General features: G+C 43.1%; 3 protein-coding genes across 12 annotated transcripts in view; all 3 read left to right on the forward strand.

The window, feature by feature from the left end:
• The window catches only part of LOC109571749 (zinc finger protein 721-like), a 51,969-nt gene extending 50,900 nt beyond the window's left edge, over nucleotides 1–1,069 (forward strand). Inside the window, exon 15 of the mRNA XM_019978271.2 lies at nucleotides 943–1,069. The gene's annotated coding sequence lies outside the window, so the exon portion shown is untranslated. The remainder of the gene's footprint in view (nucleotides 1–942) is intronic.
• LOC109572264 (zinc finger protein 226-like) overlaps nucleotides 1–6,992 on the forward strand; it is a 14,868-nt gene extending 7,876 nt beyond the window's left edge. For 2 of the 3 annotated variants that reach the window (XM_070771205.1, XM_070771206.1), the window contains exon 3: nucleotides 4,797–6,992. In XM_070771205.1, the coding sequence (XP_070627306.1) occupies nucleotides 4,797–6,958 (2,162 nt within the window). In that variant the 3' untranslated portion in view covers nucleotides 6,959–6,992. Of the gene's footprint in view, nucleotides 1–1,875; nucleotides 1,940–4,796 lie in introns of those variants that run through there. The other variant, XM_019978897.2, reaches the window with a different exon arrangement.
• Nucleotides 944–27,468, forward strand: part of LOC109572263 (zinc finger protein 227) — a 27,228-nt gene continuing 703 nt past the window's right edge. The window contains exons 1-8 of one of the 8 annotated variants that reach the window (XM_070771197.1): nucleotides 944–1,069; nucleotides 14,219–14,388; nucleotides 16,055–16,116; nucleotides 18,226–18,352; nucleotides 19,469–19,591; nucleotides 23,602–25,590; nucleotides 26,508–26,602; nucleotides 26,974–27,085. In XM_070771197.1, coding sequence (XP_070627298.1) covers nucleotides 14,253–14,388; nucleotides 16,055–16,116; nucleotides 18,226–18,352; nucleotides 19,469–19,591; nucleotides 23,602–25,590; nucleotides 26,508–26,584 — 2,514 coding nt within the window. In that variant the 5' untranslated portion in view covers nucleotides 944–1,069; nucleotides 14,219–14,252 and the 3' untranslated portion in view covers nucleotides 26,585–26,602; nucleotides 26,974–27,085. The other 7 variants (XR_011561615.1, XM_070771198.1, XM_019978886.2 and 4 more) reach the window with 7 other exon arrangements.

Below are 27,468 nucleotides of genomic sequence, written 5' to 3' on the forward strand. Positions count from 1 at the left end.
TCACTTGTCACTGCATTGACACCTGAGAACAATTGTCTATAAGAGGTACATACTTGGTTTTATCTTTGTTTTAAGTAAAAGGGTTGTGAAAAATGAGGAACCAATTCAGATTTATCCAGAAAACCAAGATTCTGGAGTCAGAGTACACCATTAGATAAGAGAAAGACAAATAGGGAAAGAAAGAAGGGTTTCATCTGAGGCCTGGCATGGCCTTTTGGTTAATTCCCTCATATGACCCTCTTACTCACCTGGTTCCTACTTCAGTGAGAAGCAGGCATCATATACTGCCAGGCCTAAATTAGTAAATGTTTCTGGGACAATTGACGATTGTAACTAAAAAGTGAAATGTTTTGGGGAGTTCCTTTTATGGCTCAGCTGGTAAAGAATCCACCTACAATGCAGAAGACCTGGGTTCAATCCCTGGGTTGTGAAGATCCCTGAAGAAGGGAAAGGCTACCCACTCCAATATTCTGGCCTAGAGAATTTCATGGACTGTATAGTCCATGGGGTCGCAAAGAGTCAGACACAACTTAGTGACTTTCACTTGGTAGTCCAGTGGTTAAGACTCTGCACTTCCACTGCCAAGGCCCGGGTTCAATCCCTGGTCAGGAAACTTAAGATCCCACAAGCTGCAAGGCATGGCCAGAAATAAAAAGTGAAGGCTTTTTAGTTCAGGATGCAGCAGTTAGAATTCTAGGGAGTTTATTTATGAGTTCACTGAGAACACCAGGTAAATACACAAACCTTCCTTCTTCATAGCTGCACTTGCGGTGAGGCTAAGGAAAGTCAGTGTGATGTTGGCAGGATGGAAGGAGTGGGGCTGCGAAGTCTACACGTTGCACAGGAGCCAGGGCAACTTCTCATCATCCTCCTCTCCTTCCTGGTGCTGCCCCCTTCCACTGGACACTGGCTATAAGACTGAGCTGGTATTGTTTGTTGTAGGAGGCAGTGACCTTCAAGGACGTGGCTGTGGCCTTCACAGAGGAGGAGCTGGGGTTACTGAACTCAGCCCAGAGAAAGCTGTACCAGGATGTGATGGTGGAGAACTTCCGGAACCTGGTCTCAGTAGGTGAGGACAGCCTTTCTCTGCAAGTGTCTTGTGACCTTGGTGTTTCAAGGCTCTGGGGTTCTTGAAATGGTTCCCTGAGTTTGAAGACCAGACTTTTCAGTTCCAGTGGAATATGAGAGGCTATCTCTGGTCTTTCTAAACAGTATGTTTCAGGTCTTTTTCTTTTTTTGGTCAAAGAACAGTCAGTGAACAGTATCCTGATGTACTTTGTCTGTTCTTTTTCAGATTTCACTCATGTCCCATTAGTGGCAGTCCCATTAGTGGATTATAAAGCCAACTTATCAAGCCTAATATGCTGTTTTTAATGAAATCAAATATTACAGAGAAAATATCAAGAGCTTCTTAGGAAGAATAGATCACGTTGCAGTGAAAACCCTGGTCGATGCATGAGTGGTGTGAGAGCCAGTGGGAACAGATTTTAGGAAAATAGACCAGTCAGAAATAGGTCATTCAGCCTTCATTTTAGTAATGCATATTTCTACATATGTGTCTGAGTCATGAAATAAATGCTACTTCTTCAGTGGGTCACGATACAAAGTTTGAAAAACAGGGCCTTCAGTATCTTTTTTTGAAACATAAATTATTTGTTTATTGTTATAATCAAGGCAAAATCTCTTAAAACAATTAGCCTTGATAATGGAAATATAATCAGAACCATTTTACAGTTTATTCTTCTCTGCTGTTCATACTTCACTCTTCAGTATCTTAAATATGCAGTTGGAAACTCAAATTTCCAGTAAATTGTAGCTCTGACCTGTTCATTTTAACTTGCAACTCTGCATGTTCTCATTCTTCAAAAGAGATACAAAACATATAGAAAGAGAAGAGAGGCTTTGGATGATGAATTCAGCGGCCCAGATAGAAATTTAGGTAAGCACCAAGCAGTTGTTCATTCTCGTGGTTAACTCTCCATATGTTGTGCTTCTCACCAGCCCTGTGCTGTCCATCACCTGGTCCCAATGGGACATCTGTTTCCCTGGTTATTATACAGCCTATACTGATCACCTGCTCCCAGCTTTCCCCTCCTATGGTTTGTTCTTGAAGTGGCGAAGGGATCCTTTGTAACTTTAAGTCAGATTATGTTAGTTGTCTGTTCAAATTCTCTTATGGCTTGTTTTACTTAGAATAAAAACCACCTAAAGCAACTTCTGGAATCCTCTAATGGTCTGCTTTTCGACCCTACCACCTCCTTGAGTACATCTCCCCTCCTTCTGACTCTGTCCTTTCCATCTCCATCATCCTCCCTACTGTCTCAGACCTGCAAAGGATGCATCTCCTTGTCCTCTCTGCCTGGAATACTCTTTCACCTGTAATCCTTCAGGCCTATGTACTTACCTCAGGTCACTCACCTTCAAGAGGAAGAGAGGGCTGTCCTTGGACCACCCTATAGAAAATCCAGTCCTCTCTTTCTTTCTCTGCCCTGCCTTCTTTGATCTTTGGGCACTGATCGTCACTCATGTACATACATTTTGGTTCACCTGTTTCTCACTTCTCTCTCTTCCCCTGGAGGGTATTCCAGGAATGGAGGAATTTGTCACTGTTGTTTTTTAATATTCATTTCTTTATTTGGCTGTGCCAGTCTTAGTTGAGGCATGCTGGATTTTCAATCTTCACTGCCTATGTGAGATCTAGTTCCCTGACTAGAGATCAAACCCAGGCCACCTGCATTGGGAGTGTGGAGTCTTAGCCACTGGACCACTAGGGAAGTCCCCAGAGTGGAGGAATTTGGTCTGTTCCATTTATTGCTTACAAGCCTAAGTGCTTAGAATAGCCTTGGTACATGACAAGGACTCTAAATATTTGTTGAATAAATGGATGAGTTGATGGATAGAGAAATTTGCCTACCACTTAAATAGCCAGTGGCTGGTGAACAAATCCAAGTGAATAGGGATATTGCAAAATGTTTTTGTGTCTTCAAATGAATTCCTAGCCTAATTCTCAGAGAAAGAAATGGCAACCCACTCCAGTACTCTTGCCTAGAAACTCCCATGGACAGCGGAGCCTGGTAGGCTGTAGTCTCTGGGGTCGCTAAGGGTCGGACATGACTGAAGCAACTTAGCAGCAGCAGCAGCAGCAGCAGCCTAATTCTTAACTTCTCAGGTCCCATGGTGTATATGTGGGTGTTTGCCTTTCCGTACAAGTTGACCCTCATCAACTTGAGCAGACACATGCATAGAACCTGTAATTATAACCAAACTGAGTGAAATGCTTTCCCTGTGACTTTCTTTTAGCCGTTACTAGCAAGCATATTCATTTGGGGAGAAAAATTTTTTTTGAATGAAGAATTCTTATGTCTACTTCTTAGGTAGCTTTTCATAGAAGGAAAAAAAAATTCTATTTCCTTATCCATCATATCCGGGGAGAAAAGGTCTCAGAAAATAGCTAACTGGTGAGTTAGTCTTGCCCTGAAAAGATTTTCCCAGCTCTGTCCCATCTCCTTCCTCCCAAGCCCACCTCAGTAACAAGAAATGGATCTTAGGTTGTTACCTCTACAAACATTTTGTTTGTGTGGCGGTTTGTACATATCCTTTAGAAGGGACTTCAGATCATGTTTGCCTTGACTGCTTTGATGATTCTTTGACAGTGTCTAGTCTTTCTAAATACTTATCATAAGCTATGGAATTTATTCCCACCTCACTCATGAACTGCCTTTTTCACTTTGGAAATCATTCTTGTTAAAGGCCAATGTATTTATGTCCAAAATTTTTCCATGCTGTGGTTATTTTTTTAAAAAAAATAAGCAGCCAGTTTGTTTTCTTAATATTTATTTATGTATTTGGCTGTGCCAGGTCTTAGTTGTGGCATGTGGCATCTCTAAGTTGCAACAGGTAACTCTTAGTTACAGCATGTGAGATCTAGTTCCCAAACAGGGATCAAACCTAGAACCCTTGCATTGGGAACTGCACCACCGGTTTTAGCGACTGGACCACCAGGGAAGTCCTTTCCATGCTGAGACATCATTCTTCCCTAGCCTGTAAATGTTGATTCCTACTTTATGGGGATGTGGAGCCACATTAGGCTATACAGCTACCTCAGAAGGATCCAGTGTATAGGTTTCAGATTATGATACTGACGTGCTGCCTACCGCACTAAGAAACAGAGTATTGTATAGGTTTGTGCTTTTTATCACCCCCACTGATTCTTAGCACCTTGAATCTTCTCAGCACTCCCTCCTTGGTGTACTGCTGCCTCTGGTGCAGCATTTCAGCTTTTCAGCACGCTGTACTTTCCAGTGCTTTTCCTCTTTCAGACACCTTCCTTGTGAAAGCTCTTTTGCTTCTCTGACTTGATTCAGAGATAATCTGGAATTCAAATTGTTGAGCATCCTGGAAATCAAACTGGGGTTCACCTGTACATGCCTTTCTTGAGCCCTGACTAACTTAACTGCCAAACATTGTGAAACCTGTGAGCACAGCAAAATGCTTGTCTGTCTTGATACTGTACTGTGATAGGAGCAATATGTAATTTTTGAAAGATGCTGTAAATAGTATGTCAGATAGCATTTTGTTTTACATGGTTTTCATTACTGCTAAGTATTTGGGAGTTTAATGGACCATCTCTTGGTTGCTGTCAGTATATAAACCTGAGAACTTTATTTGTGGGGAGAAAGATAAGTCAAACCATGCTGGGATTCATTAAAGTCTCGTACTGTGTCTTAAGTGTGAACTCTTGACTCTTTGAACAAAGCTTTCACCTGTCCACATCTCTCAATTCTCTGTTATTATAGAAGAAAACAATCAGAGTGAGTTGAGTGCCATTCAAGAGAGAGGATTACATGAAGAGCTTTCCTGCTGGCAAATCTGGCAACAAATTGCTAACGACTTAACCAGATGTCAAGACTCCATGATAAATAATTGTCAGCTCCACAAACAAGGTTATTCCCCGCACCAGGTTGGGTCAGGACTATCTATTCAAATTTCTGAAGATGAGAACTATATATTAAATGAGAAAGCAGGTGGTCCTGGTGATACTGGAAATCCAAGGTTTGCATCTTTGAGAGCCCGGGATTCTTGGAGAAAAAGTTCCTTGACTGAGTCACAGAATTACCAGAATAGATACCAGGAAATTTCCATGCAAAGTAAACTGTGTCGGTGTAAAGCAGATGTTGACAGCATTGGTCGGATCTCATACCACCTTGATGATCGAGTACACAAGAATGAAAAGTCTTATTGCCACAATGATTATAGAAAAGACAGCACGGTTTCCACATTGGATCGGAATAGTATGATTCACACAGGACAAAAACCTTACCAGTGTAATGAATGTAAAAGAACCTTTACCAGCCTTTCTACCTTTGATCTTCACCAGCAGTTACACTCAAAAGAGACCTCTCACGTGTGCGATGAGTGTGGAAAAGGCTTCCGTTATAGCTCAGTTCTTCATATTCATCAGAGAGTTCACATAGGAGAAGAATGCAGTGTGTTTGCTGAGTGTGGAAAGGAATTCCATCAGAGCTCACAACTACAAACTCATCAGAAAGTCCACAGCATAAAGAAACCATTCACATGTGAGGAATGTGGGAAAGGCTTCAGTCGTCGATCAGCACTTAGCATTCATTGTAAAGTCCACACGGGAGAGAAACCTTACACTTGTGAGGAGTGTGGCAGGGCCTTCAGTCAGGCCTCCCACCTTCAAGACCATCAGAGAGTCCACACCGGGGAGAAACCATTCATATGTGATGCATGTGGTAAGAGCTTCAGTCGGAATTCACACCTTCAGTCCCACCAGAGAGTCCATACAGGAGAGAAACCATACAAATGTGAGGAGTGTGGGAAGGGCTTCATTTGTAGCTCAAATCTATACATTCACCAGAGAGTCCACACAGGAGAAAAACCCTACAAATGTGAGGAATGCGGGAAAGGCTTTAGTCGGCCTTCAAGTCTTCAGGCCCATCAGGGAATCCACACTGGAGAGAAGTCATATGTATGTAATGTGTGTGGTAAAGGCTTTACTCTGAGTTCAAACCTTCAGGCACATCAAAGAGTCCACACAGGGGAGAAACCATACAAATGTGAGGAGTGTGGGAAGAACTTCAGGAGGAACTCCCATTATCAAGTTCATCTGGTTGTCCACACAGGAGAAAAACCCTATAAATGTGAAGTGTGTGGGAAGGGCTTCAGTCAGAGTTCATATCTTCAAATCCATCAAAAGGCCCACAGTGTAGAGAAACCCTACAAATGCAAGGAGTGTGGGCAGGGCTTCAATCAGAATTCACGACTTCAGATCCACCAGCTGATCCATACTGGTGAGAAACCATACAAATGCGAAGAGTGTGGGAAGGGATTCAGTCGTAGAGCAGATCTTAAAATTCACTGCAGAATCCACACCGGAGAGAAACCATACAATTGTGAGGAGTGTGGAAAAGTCTTCAGGCAGGCCTCAAATCTCCTGGCCCATCAGAGAGTCCACAGTGGGGAAAAGCCATTCAAATGTGAAGAATGTGGCAAGAGCTTTGGTCGGAGTTCACACCTTCAAGCCCACCAAAAAGTCCACACTGGAGAAAAGCCATACAAATGTGAGGAGTGTGGGAAGGGCTTTAAGTGGAGCCTGAACCTCGACATGCATCAGAGGGTCCACACAGGAGAGAAACCATATAAGTGTGGGGAGTGTGGGAAACACTTCAGTCAGGCCTCAAGTCTTCAGCTTCATCAGAGTGTCCACACTGGAGAGAAGCCCTACAGATGTGATGTGTGTGGTAAAGTCTTCAGTCGGTCTTCACAACTGCAGTCTCATCAGAGAGTCCACACAGGGGAGAAACCTTACAAGTGTGAGATGTGTGGTAAGAGCTTCAGTTGGCGCTCCAATCTAACAATTCATCAAAGAATCCATGCTGCTGATAAATCCTATAAAAGTCATAGGGGTGGTAAGACCATCAGAGATTCAACTTAGAAAAGTTCATTAAAATGATTTTTTAAAAACTCAAGTGTCATGTGAATGCTTCCAGTTGTCAAGTTCAAAAGAAAAAAAAAATCATTTGTTTCATTAAAAAGTCAGCATTTTAACCATAGCTCACCATGTCCCAGTAGTCAGAAGGCCACGTAACAGAGATCCCTTATAAGGGGTATAGTAAGGGTTTCAGTTCAACTTTGACCTTATTATTAAATACTACTCAGATGAGAAGACTTAGTATGATTTTATCAGGCCTTGTACAAAAGTATGATGGATGGGTCAAAACTAATGCCCATTAGAACTCTTGATGCCCAATAGTCTCTCCAGAATGCAGAGACTTTGTTCTGAATTTGCATAGTCTGACCATGGCCAAGTAATACTTCATGTGAAAGTTGCTCAGTCATGTCTGACTCTTTGCAACCCCATGGAGTATACAGTCCATGGAATTCTCCAGGCCAGAATACTGGAGTGGGTAGTCTTTCCCTTCTCCAAGATATTTCCCTAACCCAGAAATTGAACCCAGGCCTCCTGCATTGCAGGTGGATTCTTTACCAGCTGAGCCACAGGGAAACCCATAATACTTCATAGGTGCTCAATGTTTGTTAAATTAGTAAATGAAAAATGTTTTATAAATTATATTGCAATCATGCTCAAAATTTCATAAAAAGTTTTATTCAGAACAGGTAATTAAATGTGGCCTTACAAGTAGTTCAGAGAGACAGAGTTAAAAGTATAAGTAAACCACTCAGTACTGCAGTCTGCAGTATTAATTTGACATTGTCCCATTTTGATTAGCTCCTCTTGTCCACCTAGCCTTGCTTCCAGTTGGATCTTACCATCTTGGAGTTTGTCTAGTATTCTGTCAGATTTATACAGTGCAAATTAAGTTACTTTTTGTGACAGTATAAAGTGAAGTGAAAGTTGCTCAGTCATGTCCAACTCTGTAATTCCCTAGGCCAGAATACTGTGGGTAGCCTTTCCCTTCTCCAGGAGATCTTACCAACCCAGGGATTGAATCCACGTCTCCTACGTTGCAGGAGGATTCTGTACCAGCTGAGCCAAAAGGGAAGCCCTTGTGACAGTATAGACTTACTGAAAAATGGATTGTTAATCTTGCAGTACAGAAAACATACTATTGATTCTTTTTTCAAATCAGAGTTATTAATGACAGTGACTAAAGGACAAACATTTCTTAGTAAATGAATCGATTGTTGGTTTTTTATTCTTCACATTGCCATCCAGGCTTTGATGTGATAGTCTTCCAAAGGTCTTAGTGTTAACTTTCATCAAGACTTCCGAAGTAAAGAAGAAACACTTTATAAAGTAGATTACTTTCATCAAGTTCTCTACCCCATTCCTACTCCTTCCTGGCCTGAAATAAAAGGAAAAAAATTTGTTGGAAGTTGGTCATTTCATCAAATACATTGATTCAGTGACTGACTTGCAAACTTTTCCTAGCGATGGATTGAAAAATTGCTTTTGAAGAGAAGTTGGGAAGTATATATCAAAATACAGGATGTGACTATGATACAGAAATCATAGAAGTGGAACTTATAATTAAGAGAGTCATGTAGAAAAGGTGAGTAGCACATCAAGGATGCTGCTAAATTTTATAAAAGTGAAATATTCAGTAGGAGTTTATTTAAATATATTTTGGTATATGAAACCAGATCTAGAGAAATGATGTCCAAGACTCAGGACCAAAGCATGTAACAGGCTGATGTAGTTTAGGGACATCACACAGTTTAAACGTGTGTTTTTTAATGCGTCCTGTCATCTGTAAATGGAGAAGGCAGTGGCAACCCACTCCAGTACTCTTGCCTGGAAAATCCCATGGACGGAAGAGCCTGGTATATTCACCCTCATGTAAACAGTGACAGGATTTTCAGGGAGTTTCCATGTTTTAGATTCCATATTTTAAAATTTTTATTAAGCATCAATTTTACAGTAAAATACTGTGATATTTATAGTACTGTAGGTAGTAAAACTATGTAAAACAGAAAATTACTAAACTAATCCCTCACAGTAAGAAAATGTATATATAGCCCAAGTTAAGGAATAGAAGTCTCGGAATCAATTATAAAAGGAAATTTATATAGTTGTTCAAAGATACAGAATATCAGCTAGTATAACATATATTTCTGTAACGAAGTTTAGGCATAAATCCATACAGCTCAGAAGATTATTTTAATTCCAATAGTAGAAATTTATACATCTTAGTTCTGTTCCTTACTGGGCTGATGGATGGATAATCCGGAGTACTGGCTTATCCTTTCAAGTGCTTGGTCTGATTAGGAAAATAACTGGTTCATTCCAGGTACTGTAATCCAAAGAACCTTGAGCTATGGGGGGAAAGGAATTTAGAAAATGAGTGTTTTAATTGTTTACCAAGGTAACAATGGGCAAACCTGAAGATAAAAGAGTCAATATATGTAAGTCTTGGAGGTAAAATGGAAAAGATGTGCTTAGAGAAAGAACACAGCATGATGGGAACAACCTGTTGAGATTTGAATACTAGTTCTTAGTTCATTTTTCACTGATGTTTAACACTTGTTTGGTTAAAGAACTTTACTCAGCAAAAATGAGTATGTTAATAATGTGAGAGGCAGGTTTTTCAGATTCATTTCCTAGACCACATCTTCATATGAGTATGAAAGTCCATGCTACCTCAAATTGCATTAGATGTTATATTTTGTTTTGAGTAGATATCAAAATAGCCCACCAACTCTCAAGGTAATTTGTATAGTGAGTTAGGTCAAGGACTGGAAAACTACTGCCTTTTAAGTTTGTTTTTGTTTTTTTTTGCCACAACTCTCTGCATATGGAATCTTCGTTCCCCATCCAGGGAAGTCCTTGTTTGTTTTCTATTTCATAGATCTCTTCATTCACATACATCTACTTACTGTATTTTTTGTTATTTTTTAAATTACCAAGGGGCGATTTTTTCATTTTAATAATTAACTTATGTATTAGTATATACTTTCAAAATCCCACATTTCTTCCTAATTATGTATTTAAAATTCCCATTCTGATAGTGAATTTTCCTCCTTGTGGTTCTGTCAGTTTTGCTTTTCCAAGTTTGCTTTATATTGTATGTGAACCCATTCTTGGTAGTCTGAAATTTATAAAGTTTGTGTATTTTATAATGCTTTTTTCTTCAAGGACTACTTTGCCATATATTAATAATTTTTAAATGATAGGAATAATTTGAAACCTTGGATAATGCTATCTTCCCTAGAAAGAATTGTCATTTGTTCCCTTTAAGTGCTTGAGTGTCAGTAGCTCAGTCGTGTCCGACTCTTTGCGACCCCATGGACTGACTGTAGCCTGCCAGGCTCCTCTGTCTATGGAATTCTCTAGGCAAAGAGTACTGGAGTCGGTTGCCATTTCCTTCTGCAGGGGATCTTCCCAATCCAGGGGTCGAACCTGAGTCTCGCGCATTGCGGGCAGATTCTTTACCATCTGAGCCACCAGCGAAGCCAGGACTTAAGTGCTTGAAGATAATAGAAAAGATTCATGCTAATCCTATTTCAAGTAATTGAGGTGATTTAGAGTCTGGTTTTAGTCTCCACCAAAGGTGATCCATCTCTGGAGAAGGCAATGGCACCCCACTCCAGTACTCTTGGCTGGAAAATTCCATGGACAGAGGAGCCTGGTAGGCTGCAGTACATGGGGGTCGCTAAGAGTCGGACGCAACTGAGCGACTTCACTTTTACTTTTCACTTTCATGTATTGGAGAAGGAAATGGCAACCCACTCCAGTGTTCTTGCCTGGAGAATCCCAGGGACGGGGGAGCCTGGTGGGCTGCCGTCTGTGGGGTCACACAGAGTCGGACACGACTGAAGCGACTTAGCAGCAAAGGTGATCCATTACCCTATGTCAGTTCAGTTCAGTTCAGTCGCTCAGTCATGTCCGACTCTGTGCGACCCCATGAATCACAGCACGCCAGGCCTCCCTGTCCATCACCAACTCCCGGAGTTCACCCAGACTCACGTCCATCGAGTCAGTGATGCCATCCGGCCATCTCATCCTCTGTCTTCCCCTTCTCCTCCTGCCCCCAATCCCTCCCAGCATCAGACTCTTTTCCAGTGAGTCAACTCTTTGCATGAGGTGGCCAAAGTACTGGAGTTTCAGCTTTAGCATCATTCCTTCCAAAGAAATCCCAGGGCTGATCTCCTTCTGAAGTACATCACCCTATGTACTTATTCCTATAGGACAGTTCTTTGAGATTTTACTACCGGCTTCTCTTGCCTACCCCGACCTCCTCTCAAGCCCCTTGAACGTGGCTAAAGTGATGCTCAGCTTTCAATACTAGAATGATTGGGATTCTCAAGAAGGACAGTAGCAGCTCCAAACGGAACAACTTCGCCAAACTCCGCACTGGCCTTCTAGAATTCAGTACCTAGAGGCTCAGGGTATTCGGAAGTACTTCCATTTCAGGGGGCGGGGCCGTGGCCGTCTTTTCTCTAGGGCATTCTGGGGCGTGTAGTCTGAGGTCCGTATAGCATAGAGCACTTCCGTTATGGACGGCTGGAGCATTCTGGGAAGTGGTCCACGGGTTGTCTCTAGTTGATAGGTGGTGCTTTCGCTGTAGGAGGGACCGGCTACCTCCCACTTTCCCTTCGGGTAAAAGTGTCTTCAATTTGCGGGGCCCGGCTAATCTTGTGGTGGAGCCAGCGAGTCTCTGACCCTCGTCCTCAGAGAAAGTAAGAGAAACCGCGGCCGGCTGCAGTTTGTCTTCCCCTCCGCTGAGCCTCCAATTCAGAGAAGTTCCTGTAGCCCCAACTTGGGGACTGCCCAGTCGCTGGTCGTCAGGTTTGAAGGTCTCCCGGCACTTCAACTGGCCTCCCTCAACTACAGTCAGTTCTGCCACTTCCTAGGGTATAATTTTGTGGTAGTTGCTTACTCTGTCCTGGCCTCATTATCCGCATTATTAAAGTAGTGTAATTCAGTTCAGTCGTTGTCCAGCTCTTTGCGACCCCGTGGACCACAGCATGCCAGGCTTCCCTGTCCATCACCAACTCCCAGAGCCTGCTCAAACTCATGTGCTTTATCCAGCCTGGCATTTTGTATGATGTGCTCTGCATATAAGTTAAATAATCAGGGTGACAGTATATACAGCCTTGACTACTGCTTTCCCAATTTTGAGCCAGTCCGTTGTTCCATGTCCAGTTCTAACTGTTGCTTCTTAACCTGCATACAGGTTTCTCAGGAGGCAGGTAAAGTGGTCTGGTATTCCATCTCTTTAAGAAATTTACAGTTTATTGTGATCTAAAGAGTTTAGTGTCTTAGAAAATTTTCATGCATATCAGAAGGTTAGTGAAAGGATCCAAAAGCACTGGGTTTTTTATGAAATTGCTATAAGAAAAAGGACAGGAAAAGTTCAAATTCAGTAACTTTATGATTACAATGGCCCTTATTGCATCGAAAAATTGATCACACAGTCTACGAAATTTGTCCTTCCACTCCATGTCTAGTTGTCCTTTGGACAAGGAAAAGTCTTCTTTCAGGTTTTTAAAATTTTACTTTTAGTGAGTTTATCGTATCTGCCCAAACTTAACAGCTAGGAGCTTCCCTGGTGGCTCAGATGGTCAAGAATCTTCCTTCATTGCAGGAAACCTGGGTTTGATTCCTGGGTGGTGGAAAAGCCCCTGGAGAAGGGAATGGCAACTCACTCCAATATTCTTGCCTGTGAGATCCCCTTGACAGGGGACCCTGGTGGGCTGCAGTCCATCCACTAAACAGCTGCTGCTGCTAAGTCGCTTCAGTCGTGTCCGACTCTGTGCGACTCCATAGACGGCGGCCCACCAGGCTCCCCCGTCCCTGGGATTCTCCAGGCAAGAACACTGGAGTGGGTTGCCATTTCCTTCTCCAATGCATGAAAGGGAAAAGTGAAAGTGAAGTCGCTCAGTCGTGTCCGACTCTTCGCAACCCCATGGTCTGCAGCCTACCAGGTTCCTCTGTCCATGGGATTTTTCAGGCAAGAGTACTGGAGTGGGGTGCCATTGCCTTCTCCAGCACTAAACAGCTAATTAACAATAATGTTTTCATCTTTCAAATTCAGTAACTCTGAGGATTGAGTACAAAGGCCCTGATTGCATTGAGAAATTGATCCCACAGGCTACGAAACTTGTCTTTCCACTTCATGTCTAGTTGTCCTCAGCAGCCAAGTTCTGAATTATATGACTTTTCTGTTAACAATAGTAGAAATCTGTGATCTTCCCCCATTGCATTTTGGGGTATTTCACTCATATCTAAAAACGTTAAAACTACATTTTAAAGCTATCATCCTCCCCACGCCCTACCCCCGGCCCATTTGTTTTTTCTGGTAGAGTGGTTACAATCCTACTGCAATGATATGTTTCTTATAGTTCTTTTTATTAAGATTCTGACTCTTCACATATTTGTTATGTTTTATCAGTGAGATAAAGCTCTACTGCCGTCAGAGAACTGCTTTAGGTTGGCAGTAATAGGATGGATGGCATGAAGGAGTTTCTGGAAATCTTTGGCCGAGAGGTCCTGAGAGTCTGGGGTTAAAGCTCCCAAGGGGCGGGCATGGCCCTTCCTCCACTTGGGGTCCTGGGAAATGTATTTCGCCGCCCTATCACCGCCCCACCCCCCCACCCCCACCCCCCGGCGCAACTCTCTCCGGAAATGAGGGGCTGCTGCTCCTGTTCTCTAGGGCTTTTGGGAAGTGTAGTTCTTGAGCTCTGTGTAGTCAGAGGCTCTTCCGCTCCGGGAAAGCGCAGCCGCCACCATTTCTTTCGGTCTGGGAGGTGAGTTATCCCTGCGCCCCCGCGACCCCTCCGAGGTTTTCTGGCTTGAGCGTGGTACTAGTCACTACCTGGCCGGCTGTCTTAGTACGGAGAGGTCGTGGCCGCCGGCGGAAGCCAAGAATCGGAGAGCAGAAGTGCGGAATCCCTCTGCTCTCCTCCCTGGCTTGCCAAGCAGCGCTGCTACTTCTGTCCGTACGATATATGGCGAGCTGTTGATTATCCGTGCCCCTACTTGCATCTTCTGTAAGATTGCGAGAGATATGGTCACTACTGATTAGGGTTGTGATTAGATTCAAGTGAGATCACACGTGTCAGCAGCTTCGAATACTGGCGGCACCACGGGTTGGCTTTTGCTATTGATGCAGTTCTTTTCCCAGGAGCATCGTTTTGACTGGATGCCCCAGGGAAGACACCCAGGAGCGATGGCGTGGCCTTTCTGTCCGGAGACAGCTCCTTCCGAGCTTTGACTGATCTCTTTCTTTAGGAAGCACTGAGTCACCCCGCGCTAGTGCCTCGGAATGTCCGCTGCAGTTTATACAGGAAACGTGAGACGAACACAGTCATTCTGTCCCACCGCATCGTTTTCATCGCCCGTCTTGAATCCGGAAGGGAGGGAAAGGAAGGACTTCCTGCCTCCTCAGAGCATAGCCGCAGGTACATACGGTCTTTCTTGGTTGGTCATCTGTTTTCAGTTAATTAGATTTCCTTGACTCAATAAATTACACTAGGAAAACGTTCAGTTATCTATTGAATACATCTGAGAATGTTTAATATGCTTGTTAATATGTGCGTGTGTGTTTCTACCATAAATATGTTTTTGAAATAAATAAATATTTTAAAAATATAGAACATTTTATTTACTTTAGGTTTTAAATATTAAAAAAATTTTTTTGAAGTATAGTTGATTTACAAGGTTGTGTTAATTTCTGCTGTATAGCAAAATGATTCAGTTATCTTCTTTTTACTATGATTATCGCCGAATATTGAATATAGTTCCCCATGCTACACAGTAGGACCTTGTTTACCCATTCTGTACATAATAGTTTGCATCTACTAATCCCAAGGTCCCAATCCTCCCCTCCCCTAATGTGTCGTCCGCCGCGGCCCCCCCCTCCCCCAACAACAGTTTGTTCTTTATATCTATGAGTCTGTTTCTGTTCATGGATGTGTGTCATACTTTAGATTCCAGATATAAGTAATGTCATATAGTCTTTGCCTTTTTCTTTTTGGCTTCGGTTAGTATAATAATCTCTAGGCCCATCCATGTTGCTGCAGATGGCACTGTTGTGTTCTTTTTAATGTCTGAGTAAAGTTTCTTTGCATATGTATACACAACATGTACTGTATCCATTCATCTGGCAGTGGATATTTAGGTGGTTTCCATGTCTTGGCTGTTGTGGATAGTGCTGCTGTGAACATTGGGATGCATGTATCTTTTCGAGTTATAGTTTTATCTGAGTGTATGTCCAGGAGTGGAATTGCTGGATTATATGGCAACTCTGCTTTTAGTTTTTTTGAGGGATCTGCATATTGTTTTCCAGGTGGCTTCACTAGGTTACATTGCCACCAGTAGTGTAAGTGGGTTTCCTTTTCTCTACACCCTCTCCAGCATTTATTATTTGTAGACTTTTTAATAATGGACATTCTGACCAGTGTGAGGTGGTACCTCATTGTAGTTTTGATTTGCATTTCTCTAATAATTAATGATGATGAGCATCTTATCATGTGCCCTTTAACCACCTGTATGTCTTCTTTGGAGATGTCTACTTAGGTCTTCTGTCCGTTTTTTGATTGGGTTGTTTGCTTTTTTTGAAATTTATTTTTATTTTATTTTGTATTTTGGGCTGTACCTCACAGCTTGCAGGGATCTTGGTTTCCCAACCAGGGATTGAACCTGGGTCACAGCAGTGAGAGCCTGGAATCCTAACCACTGGACCTCCAGGGAAGTCCCCCTGTTGTTTACATTTTTGATATTAAGCTGTATGAGCTGTTTGTATATTTTGGAGATTAATTCCTCATCGGTCGCATCATTTGCAGACATTTCCTCCCATTCCATAGGTTGTCTTTTTGTTTTGTGTATAGTAGGAGCAGAAATATTCACAATAGGGATGCTGTGTGTGGTCGTGCAGGTTGTTCTTTGTCCATTGGCTGCTGGCTGACAGTCTTGTTAGTAGCTGCAGTCTACTCCAAGCTCTGCTTACCAAGCTATGTGGGCGTATCTACCTTGGAGCCTGCGTGTTTGTGCATAATTTCTGCAAAGATCCACATGGGGTCATGAAAGCCGTGGCCTGCATCTCATGGCTTCTTTGTCCTTCCCCAGTTATGCCTTCTCAGGACTCTGACTTTCCCCAGAAGGAACATGAGAAAATGACCGAGTTTCAGGTAAGTAAGGCATTGCTTTCTGTCTTCTGAGGATTCTATTTCTCAGAGATTAGGGACATCTTTGTCCCTAATCTTCCTTGGAAAGCTTAATGAACACAACACGTCTTGAGTGCACGTTGTGTGCTGCTGCTGCTGCTGCTGCTGCTGGCTGTGTGTTTTGTTTGTTTTATCATCTTCTTTGCTTCACAAAGCAATCTTTGAAAAAATAAGGGAAAATTAAAATAGACAAATATAATTTACAGTGCTACCCTCCTTACAGACTAGCTGTTTTCACTTTCTTATTTTCCTTTTTTATAGGCATTCACGACTATATATTTGCAATATTAGAACTGATGGGATGTACTTATTTATTTATTTAGAGTTTTATTGTGTAACCGATTGATTGGCTATGCTAGGTCTTTGTTGCTACACACTGGCTTTCTCTGGTTGTGGCAAGAGGGGGCTACTCTCTGCTTGTGGTGTGTGGGTTTAGTTGCCCCACGGTATGTGGAATCTTCCCAGACCAGGGATTGAACCCATGTGCCCTGCATTGGGAGGCAAATTCTCAACCACTGGACCACCAGGGAAGTCCAATGAGGTGTACGTGTAAACATTAGATAAAGGTTTAATATCTCTAATTCTTATCAAAATTAGCAATACAAACTAAGACCCAACTGGAATATGAATAAAAGAAATTATTAGACGTGTCAAAAAGAAAGGAAAGTAGATCTATGAAGAAAATAATGATCATTAATAACTAAATGTGTGAAAATGTTAATAAATCTTCCTATTTATTTATTTCACTTGGATTCTTGAATTTTTTTTGTTTCATTTTTTAAGGCTTTCAGTTCAGTTCAATCGCTCAATCGTGTCCGACTCTTTGTGACCCCGTGAACCACAGCACGCCAGGCTACCCTGTCCGTCACCAACTCCCAGAGTTTATCCAAACTCATGTGCATTGAGTCAGTGATGCCATCTAACCATCTCATCCTCTGTCATCCCCTTCTCCTCCTGCCTTCAATCTTTCTCAACAAGGCTTTAGGTCCTTATTAACCTGTCTAGAGATTCAGGCGCATTTGTACTCCTTCACGTGAAAGGCAATGGCATCCCATTCCAGTACTCTTGCCTGGAAAATCCCATGGGCGTAGGAGCCTGGTAGGCTGCAGTCCATGAGGTCGCGAAGAGTCGAACTCGACTGAGCGACTTAACTTCCACTTTTCACTTTCATGCATTGGAGAAGGAAGTGGCAACCCACTCCAGTGTTCTTACCTGGAGAATCCCAGGGACGGGGGAGCCTGGTGGACTGCCGTCTATGGGGTCGCACAGAGTTGGACACAACTGAAATGACTTAGCAGCTTAGCAGCATGTGAAAGGTGAATTGGGAAAACCTTTTGAGAGGGAAACCTACCATTACACTTTCAAATATTTTAAAGTGCATATTTTTTGACTTTGCAATTGCTACTTCTTGGCTAAGGTCTCTGAAAAAGGATCTTTACAGCATTGATGATAAGTAAATATCTGTAACTAAATGTATTTTATTTGAATTGAGTAAAGCTAAGTCACCAGTTCTAAGGAATACTATACTGTACGGTCACAAAATGAAAGAGATTCTGATAAAACTGCTTGTTCAAATTTATTGAGCACTTATTATGTTCCAGGCACCAGTGTAAGTGATTTATATATATTCATTAATGTGATCCTTTCAAACACCTTGTGATTTAGATACCATTATAGAGAGGAAATTAAGATAGTGAGAGGCGAGGGAATTTGCCCAGTATCCTGTAATTAAAGCCTTAAAGTGTGAACTTAGCCTATGCTTTCACCAGCTGTGCGTGCAGCAGTTTCTGGATGTGGCTTGTGCTTTTAAAGCACAGACCAGAAGCTGTGCACCTGTCCTAGAGGGTTACTGATGGCCCATGACCTTTGCAGACGTTAGAAACAGTGACGGAGTGGGGTGGTAGGGAGGTGACAACGCCGTCACTGAGAGAAAGAGACAAGTGTTGGGACTGAAAACTGCCTGGAGTCCCTCCAAATCAGTAACCTTTTTGGGGTTCATCTTCTTTATCTTGCTTGATGCTGTCCTTCCAGTGGAGGTTGTAAGATTGAGTTGACACGTGTTTGATGTTGTAGGAGGCCGTGACCTTCAAGGATGTGGCTGTGGTCTTCACTGAGGAGGAGCTGGGGTTACTGGACTCGGCCCAGAGGAAGCTGTACCAGGATGTGATGGTGGAGAACTTCCGGAACCTGGTCTCAGTGGGTGAGGACGGGCGCCCTCTGACCCTGAACCTCATCCCCCTTGAGAGTCTCTGATCCTTCTTTGTTTGAAGGGTTGGACCTTTTAGCCAATTTTTTTTTTAACTGAAGGTTAGTTTTATAGTTACTATTTTGTTGTTGTTGTGGTTTAGTTGCTAAGTCGTGTCCAACTCTTTTGTGACCCCCATAAACTATAGCCCACCAGGCTCCTCTGTCCACAGGATTTCCCAGGCAAGAATACCAGAGTGGATTGCCATTTCCTTGTCCACCTTGGCCCTTCTGAAATGGTTCCTGCCCTGGAAGACAGAGGTGTTTCTAATTCACAGGTTTCTCTGGTCCCTGTCTACTTGGGCAAAATTCTGTCCAGGGGTAATTTGGCCTCCCTGGGGATATTTAGTGATGTCTGGAGATGGTTTTGATTGTCACAGCTGAGGGAGGGGTGCTACTGGCATCTAGTGGCTGGCGATGCGGTTAAACCTCCTCCAATGCACAGCACAACCCCCACCACACAGAATAGCCAGTCCAGAATATCAGTAGTGCCTGACTGAAAAACCCTGTTTTAGAGGAACTAGAAATGCGCAGCTTAGCTTCTATACATTGTCAAATATTTTGGTGGATCATGGAGTCACCTTAGTTCATTGTACTGGGATTATTTTTTTTCAATAAAATAGAATAAGAATAGAAACTGTCAGAGTTCCTTATCAAGACCCTCTCACATTGCAGCAAAACGCATGACCGTTTGCATTAAGTAGTGTGGGAATGTGGGAAATATGATAAAAACAGACATTGGCTAAATCTGATTTTATCTATTTATAGTCATGAACTAGGTTATGACATTTCTTTCTTTTTTTTTTAATTGAAGTATAGTTGATAAATTAATTCAATGTTGTATTATTTTCAGGTGTATAGCAGAGTGATGCAGTTGTATATACGTATTCTTTTTCAGTTTCTTTTCCCTTGTAGGTTATTACAAAACATTGAGTGTAGTTCCCAAAATTTATTTCTTATTACAGTTCATGATCAGAAGGTTCTGAAATATCACTCAAGGGTTATAGAATTTGGACAAAGATCTCTTTTAGCAGTGTGTTCACCTTAAATACATAAATCTGGCTTTTCCTAGGACATGTTCCATTCAAAGCAGATATGGTATCCCAGTTGGAGACAGAAGAAAAATTGTGGACAACGGAGAGGGAAACCCAAAGAAATGGGCATTCCAGTGAGATCCACTCAACTGTTACTTCAGGTATTAGTTAATCTGCTTCTCTCCACATCATGCCATCGTCTCTTGCCTGTGACAGCAGCCTCCACACTGGTCTCCATGCTTCCACCCTTGCACTCCTGTAAGCTCACATAGTAGCCAGACTGGTTCTTTAGAAAGCAGGTAAGACTACGCCATTCCTCTGCTCGAAACTCTCCTAAGGCCTCCCGTCTCACTCCGAGACCTTCCAGTGGACTGCAGGACCCTACCTGACCTAGCTTTCTCACCAAGTTCCTCTTTGATCACCTGGCCGTTGACCCTTGCTTACATCATCCCTGCCATCCTGGCCCTTTTTGGAGTATTCTCCTCTGTTTCCTGGCCTTCGACTTGCTCTCTGCCTTGGTGTCCAGGCCCCCAGCCACTCCCTTACTTACTCAGGTCTTTGCTCAAATCTCATCTCATCAGATAGCCCTTCTGTGTCTGCCCCATTTACTGTCCCATCCTCTCCCCATTCTCCATGCCTTCACCCTGTCTTAATTTGTGTCTAAGCACTGATCACCTCCTGACCCAGTAACCTGTCTTTATTTCCTTGTTCATCATCTGTCTCCCTGTGAAAGTAAGAATTTGGGCAGTTGTATTTGCTGTCTCTGTTCAAAGCCTCCAGTGGCCCTTCTGCGTGGTAGGTGCCTAGCACATAATTCTTGGGTGAAGAAATTACTCTAAAAATTACTATTGTTTGGAGCAGGGGTGAGGAAGCTCTCCTCACAGTTCCTCCTGACCTGTGACCCCAGCCTTCCTCATCCGTGAAGTGCGCTTCATCCTCCAAATCCCCAGCCCCTCCGTGGCCCTCGGTTCTCCTGCCCTTGCTCAGATCTTTGTTCACTTCACTTTCTGACCTCCTTTTCCTTTCCCTCCGCTTCTTTCCTTTCTCTTTTAATTTGCACATTCCTCACTTCTACCCATTTAAACATATTAGACATTCATGGGAATGTCTAATATACTATATACTCTATACTAATATACTATATACTCTCCCTCTGCCTGAAGAACGAAGCAGAGAAGTTTATCTGTAAACATGATGGACCAGGCCCTGAATTCTGAGAATCGCCGATCTGCCTTCGTTTGTCCATCTCCCTTCTCAGATCTACATGTTGCTTCACAATTTGATGCCTTCAGGAATATTACATACTTGCTTCACTGGAAAGGGTCTCTCTTTTCTTTTTCTTTTTTTTTAAATTGAAGTATAGTTAATTTACAGTGTTTTACATTGCACACTGGACCTCAGGAATCATGAGCCTCCATATTGTCACACTTCAGCTTTGTGCCATAGACCGAGTCTTTCTCTTAAAAAATCTGGTAGCATTTTCTGCCACCCTTTCTCAAATGTTTTTTTGTAGTTTTTTTTTTTTTTTGGACCTCTTCATCATCCACATTTCAGGATTTAATGGATCATTTTGGAACATTGTCTCCCCATGAACCTCTAATATAATTCTAATTTCTTAACATCTTTCAATATGTAACAGTACATACTCAGTAACCTTATAAGATAAAAGCTGTTCACAGTTATCAGAATGTATCACTAAATTATCAAAAACTAGCCACACCAAGATGCCAGGCATTATAGTTCATCGCTTCTCATGTAACAATTTCAACTTGGCTGCTTATGAACAGGAACTGCCTCATCCCTCCAGCCAACTTCCCACTGAACTTCTATATAGCCACTACCCAAGCAGTCTTATGACATATATGGTAATTGTTTCAAGCTGTATATTTCCAGAAGTCTAAGGGCATTGACATAACCCATGGATATGAAGGAGTTCTGATTAGGAAAGAAAATGACAGAATTCCTAAATAGATTTTCCAGTGTAATTCACATCCTAGGAAAGAAAATTACAGAATTTTTACAGAAAATCTAAATAGATTTTTCAGTGTACTTTGCATCCTGGTGTCATACTAGGCTGATGTCATAGGCAACATGAGAAGCCTTCTACATGTTGCAATGAGTTCTGATACCAAACACGCAAAGTTCACAGGCTAAGGGCACTGCCCACCAGGACTTCAGACACCAGCCTGGGGTTCCCAGGGCCTCACTTCTGACCAACTGGCTACAAATTCAGGCGTTTCTACAATAATTTGCTAGGACAACTCAGGACAAGCTCAGGAAAGCTCTCTACGTACAATTACGATTTTATTATAGCAAAAAGGATGCAGATTGGTACTGGAGGGAGATGTGTAGGGAACTCTGGGAGAGTTCTTTCCTGTCTCCCTCTTACAAGGACCCTTGTCTTTACTCTGGGCTCATCTGGAGAATCCAGGATAACCTCCCCATCTCAGGATCCTTCATTCAATCAAACCCAAAATCCTTGTTGCTGTGTCCATTCACATATCTGCAGGCTCCAGGGATTAGGGCATGGGCATCTTAAGGACATTCAGTTAACAAGTCTGTCATACCCAGAAGCGTGCACATAACTGCTGGGACTTGTTCAGTTTATCTTTGACTGTAACTTTCCATTTAAGGAAATCATTCAGGACTTGACACCCCCGTAAAGATTTTAAGCCAGCGGCTTCCATACATTTAAAAAAATTAATTATTTATTTACTGTGCTGGGTCTTCGTTGTTGCGTTGGCGTTCTCTACTTGCGGCAGGCAGGGACTGCTCTCTAGTTGTGTGCAGGCTTTTCATTGTGGTGGCTTCTCATGGTGCACAGGCTCTAGGTCTGCAGGCTTCAGTAACTGCCACTCGCAGCCTCTGGAGTACAAGCTCAGTAGCTGTGGTGCATGAGTTTAGTTGCCCCGTGGAATCTTCCCAGACCAGGGATCAAACCCTTGTCTGCTGCATTGGCAAGTGGATTCCTAATCACTGGACCACCAGGGCAGCCCCTTCCATACATTTTTAACTGTGATCCTCAATAAGAAGTATTTTATATCCCAACCCAGCATGAATATAATGCATGTGCATATTTATGTGTATGTCTACAGCTGAAACAGGCATTTCATGTAGTCGTACCCTTACTGCTTTTGATACACTTTTCATGTTTTTAATCTTTTCTTTTTCCCCAATGTCACAAGGTATAGGATTGGTTTCACAGTTCTCTAAAACATGTCAGCAATTCGAAGGATTCTGCTACAGTGGGGATAAAGCAGTGAAGAAAGTAAAGTGCATGTCTTCCTTATGACTGTTATTCTAGTGGGTCTAAGAGGGAAGAAAAAACTAGGGAGTATTAGTAAATCAGTAAGTGCTGTGGGGGAACATAAAGCAGAATAAGACAGATGGGAAGAATGGAAAGTGTGGGGAGTGGGGAGGAATTATTTTTACATTGGGTGATAGGAAGGCCTCACCCAACAGAGTGACATTCAAGCAGAGAACCCAAAGGGAATAAGAGAAAAGGCAAGCTTCACAGCTTCCTGGACAAAAACTTTCTAAGTTGAATAGAACACCCCCTCTCCTCCCATTTGAGGTTTCCTTTGAGAGTGTGCACTCTGCTCTCTTTCTTTCCTCCACCCAAGTTCTTTCCCAGCTGTTCAAAGTTAGTTTTCCCCTTTCCTGCTTCTTTTCACAGAGACCTGAATCACTCCCAGGTTTAGAACAATGGATGCTATTATCCCAACCGCTTCCCAGATTTGCTCTTGGAAGATCATTTCTACCAGGACCTAAAATACTGTTCTGTGCCTGCACTCTGAGCTTTTATAACTTAACTGGGTAGAAGCCCACTTATTGTAAGGCTGCTAAGGAAAAGACGAGGGGGCTTTTAATTGATGTTGCTTTTGTCTGGAGTGTGGGTTGTCTTAGTTGTCCTGCAGCCATCTGGTTTCAAACCTACCACCCTCCTATTAAACTGTTGGACCTGTGGTTCTAAATGGGTCACATTTCCATAAGAGTCTGCTGACCCCTTTCTTTGCTTTGGAAAGAATAACAAAAGGATAAACGGTGTGGTACAGACATGACCCTTGCACTGGATTATCAAGGCCTCATCCCATGGCCCAGGTGTGAAACCCCGATATTTCTGAACAAAGCATTTACTTGTCCTCACCCCTGAATATTGTCTTTTCTTCAGGCAGCAAGATCCCAAATGAGATGGAGACTCTTGGGAAAGTCATGTTTAAATACCTCTCGTGTGAAGAACTGTCCTGCTGGCAAATCTGGAAACACACCACAAATGATTTAACTCTGCAAAGGAAGAGTTCCTGGTTCCTGCAAGGTCATTCTCTTCAAGTTTCTGAAGATGAGAACCATATAATGAATCATAAAGGAGATCTCTTCGGTTGCCTTGAGAATCAGGAGTTTTTGATTCCGACAGCCCAGGCTTCCTGTGGGAGTAGGTGTCTGAGCGAGTCAGAGAATCCAAGCAGAGGTAAACAGATGAATGTGAAAAATCATCTGCATGTATGTGAAGGCTTCACAAAGAATTCACCGCTGAGCGATCCTGGTAAAACTGACGCAAAACAGACACCCTGCAAAGGAGAGAGACCGCATCCCTGTAGAGTGTGTGGGGAGGGCTTCAGTCATGGTGCAGTGCTCCCAGTTCATCAGAAGGTTGACCCTGGAGAAAAATGCTCCCATCTGCAGACTCATCAGAGAATTCACCCAGGAGGGACTGTCAATAAATGTCCTAAATCTGGCGATGGTTTCCATCAGAACTCCTTTCACCCCCATCACTCCAACCCCACAGGAGAAAAGTCCTACCGGTGTGACAGTTGTGGCAAGGCCTTTGGTAGCAGCACAGGCCTCATCATCCATTACCGGACGCACACAGGGGAGAAACCTTACAGATGCGAGGCGTGCGGCAAATGCTTCAGCCAGAGTTCCAATTTTCAGTGCCATCAGAGAGTCCACACGGAAGAGAAGCCCTACAAGTGTGAAGAGTGCGGCAAGGGCTTCGGCTGGAGCGTCAACCTCCGTGTTCACCAGCGGGTCCACAGGGGCGAGAAACCCTACAAGTGTGAGGAGTGCGGGAAGGGCTTCACGCAGGCCGCCCATTACCACATACACCAGAGGGTCCACACCGGGGAGAAGCCCTATAAGTGCGACGTCTGCGGCAAGGGGTTCAGTCACAACTCGCCTCTGATTTGCCACCGGCGCGTCCACACTGGTGAGAAGCCCTACCGGTGCGAGGCCTGCGGCAAAGGCTTCACCCGGAACACGGACCTCCACATCCACTTCCGCGTCCATACAGGGGAGAAGCCCTACATCTGCAAGGAGTGTGGGAAGGGCTTCAGTCAGGCTTCAAATCTTCAAGTCCACCAGAACGTCCACACTGGGGAGAAGCGGTTCAAGTGCGAGACATGCGGGAAGGGCTTCAGCCAGTCGTCCAAGCTCCAGACCCACCAGCGAGTCCACACCGGGGAGAAGCCCTACAGGTGCGACGTGTGTGGCAAGGACTTCAGTTACAGTTCCAACCTGAAGCTGCACCAGGTCATTCACACCGGAGAGAAACCATACACCTGCGAGGCATGCGGGAAGGGCTTCAGCTGGAGGTCCAACCTTCATGCTCATCAGCGAGTCCACTCGGGAGAGAAGCCCTACAAATGTGAGGCGTGTGACAAGAGCTTCAGTCAGGCCATAGACTTCCGGGTCCATCAGCGGGTCCACACAGGCGAGAAACCCTACAAGTGTGGTGTCTGCGGGAAGGGCTTCAGCCAGTCCTCGGGTCTTCAGTCCCATCAGAGGGTCCACACCGGGGAGAAGCCCTACAAATGCGATGTGTGTGGGAAGGGCTTCCGATACAGTTCCCAGTTTATTTACCACCAGAGGGGCCACACTGGCGAAAAGCCTTACAAGTGTGAGGAGTGCGGGAAAGGCTTTGGGCGGAGCCTGAACCTTCGCCACCACCAGAGGGTCCACACAGGAGAGAAACCCCACAAGTGTGAGGAGTGCGGGAAGGCCTTCAGTCTCCCCTCCAATCTTCGAGTCCACCTGAGCGTCCACACCCGGGAGAAACTGTTTAAATGTGAGGATTGTGGGAAGGGCTTCAGTCAGAGTTCTCGGCTTCAAGCCCACCAGAGGGTCCACACAGGAGAAAAACCGTACAAGTGCAACATATGCGGTAAGGACTTCAGTCACCGTTCACGGCTGACATACCATCAGAAAGTCCACACTGGCAAGAATCTTTAAAAATGAGAAACGTGTTGACGGCTTCAGTCAGGATACACACATTCAGGGTTTTGGAGAGTCCATGCTGGTGATAAACTATAAAGCAAGGGTCCCCAACCTCTAAGATCTAATGCTTGATGATCTGAGTTGGAGCTAAGGATGTGCTTGAATCATCCCAAAACCATTCCCCCTACCTCTGGTCCTGGGTCCGCTGCTATAAAATATTGAGATGGAAAGGGATTCCTTCAGGTGGCTCTTTCTAGCAAATCCATTTAAAATGGTTGGTGACATAGAACCATAGATAGTAATAGGGAAAAAATAGGTTGTAACCCTCTTGGTAAGATCCCCTTGATTTAAATGATCTCAGAGTGAATATTGGAGAAGGAAATGGCAACCCACTCCAGTAATCTTGCCTGGAAAACACCATGGACAGAGGAGCCTGGCAGGCTACAGTCCGTGGGATCACAAGAGTCAGACACGACTTAGTGACTAAACCATCCACCACTACAAAGTGAATATATGCCTAAAAATAATATGTGAAAAGGATATTTGCCATATACTAGCTAGTTTTTTGGTGGGAGGGTGGGAGTCAAGGAAGACTTGGGGTTATTTTTTCATCAATTTCCATTTTATACTTATTTATAATGGTCATTATTTTTACTAATACTGTAAAACTATGAAAATGAATAAAATACTAAAAGTTTCATATAGCCAAGAATTTATAATATGACTTTATTTTGTATGATAATATGAATTAAAACATATATCTGCCACAGATGGATATGAAGGAATGTTCATTGCATCATTGTTTATAATAGCAAACAAATAATCAGTTGGATTGCCCAAGTATTTTATGATTTATTTATCTAGTGCTAATTGTTAATGGATGTTGGAGGATATCCAGAAAACATTCACCTGGAGAAACAAAGCATGGGATTTTTGTGTGATCTCATTAAAAAGAAAAGGTAGGTATTTATTTTTACTGATCTCTAAATGATGGAATTTTGCTTCATGTAAATTTTTTATGTTTCTTTAAACTCATTTTGAAATAATTTAACACATGCCAGAAATTGTAAAAACTATCTGAAATCTTTCATGCACCCTTTACTCAGATTTACCAGTTAACATATTTGAAACATATTCTCTTAATGTATGTGAATGTGTATGTATGTGCACACGTGTTGACACATACTTTTAAAAACTATTTTTAATTGGAGGATAACTGCTTTACAATATTATGTTGGTTTCCACCATATATCAGCATTAATCAGCTGTAGGTGTACACATGTGCCCTCTCTCTTGAACCTCCCTCCCACCTCCAACCCCACCCCTCTAGGTTGTCAGCGGAACCTTGGATTTGAGCTCCTGTGTCATGCAGCAAATTTCCACTGGCTGTCTGATTTTACACCTGGCAATGCATGTTTCAGTGCTCCTCTGTCAGGTTTTCCCACCTTCTTCCCACGCTGTGTCTGCAAGTCTCTTCTCTGTCTGCATCTCCACTGCTGCCTTTCAGGTTGGTTCATCACTTCCATCCTTCTGGGTTCCATATGCATGTGTTTATCACGGTATTTGTCTTTCTCCTTCTGACTTACTTCACTCTGTATAATAGGCTCTGGGTTCTTCCACCTCATTAGAACTGACAAATGCATTCCTTTTTATGGCTGAGTAATATTACATTGACATGTACTTTTTCTTAACCATGAATATGTTCCAGTCCTTTTACCCTGTATTGATATATTGTAAGAACAAGGAAATTTACTTACATATCTACAAGTATAGCAGCACTCAGGAAAATTGAATATTGATATATAACATTGTCTAACCTCCAGAC

The sequence above is a fragment of the Bos indicus genome, chromosome 18 (assembly GCF_029378745.1).
Source record: "Bos indicus isolate NIAB-ARS_2022 breed Sahiwal x Tharparkar chromosome 18, NIAB-ARS_B.indTharparkar_mat_pri_1.0, whole genome shotgun sequence".
Lineage (NCBI taxonomy): Eukaryota > Metazoa > Chordata > Mammalia > Artiodactyla > Bovidae > Bos > Bos indicus.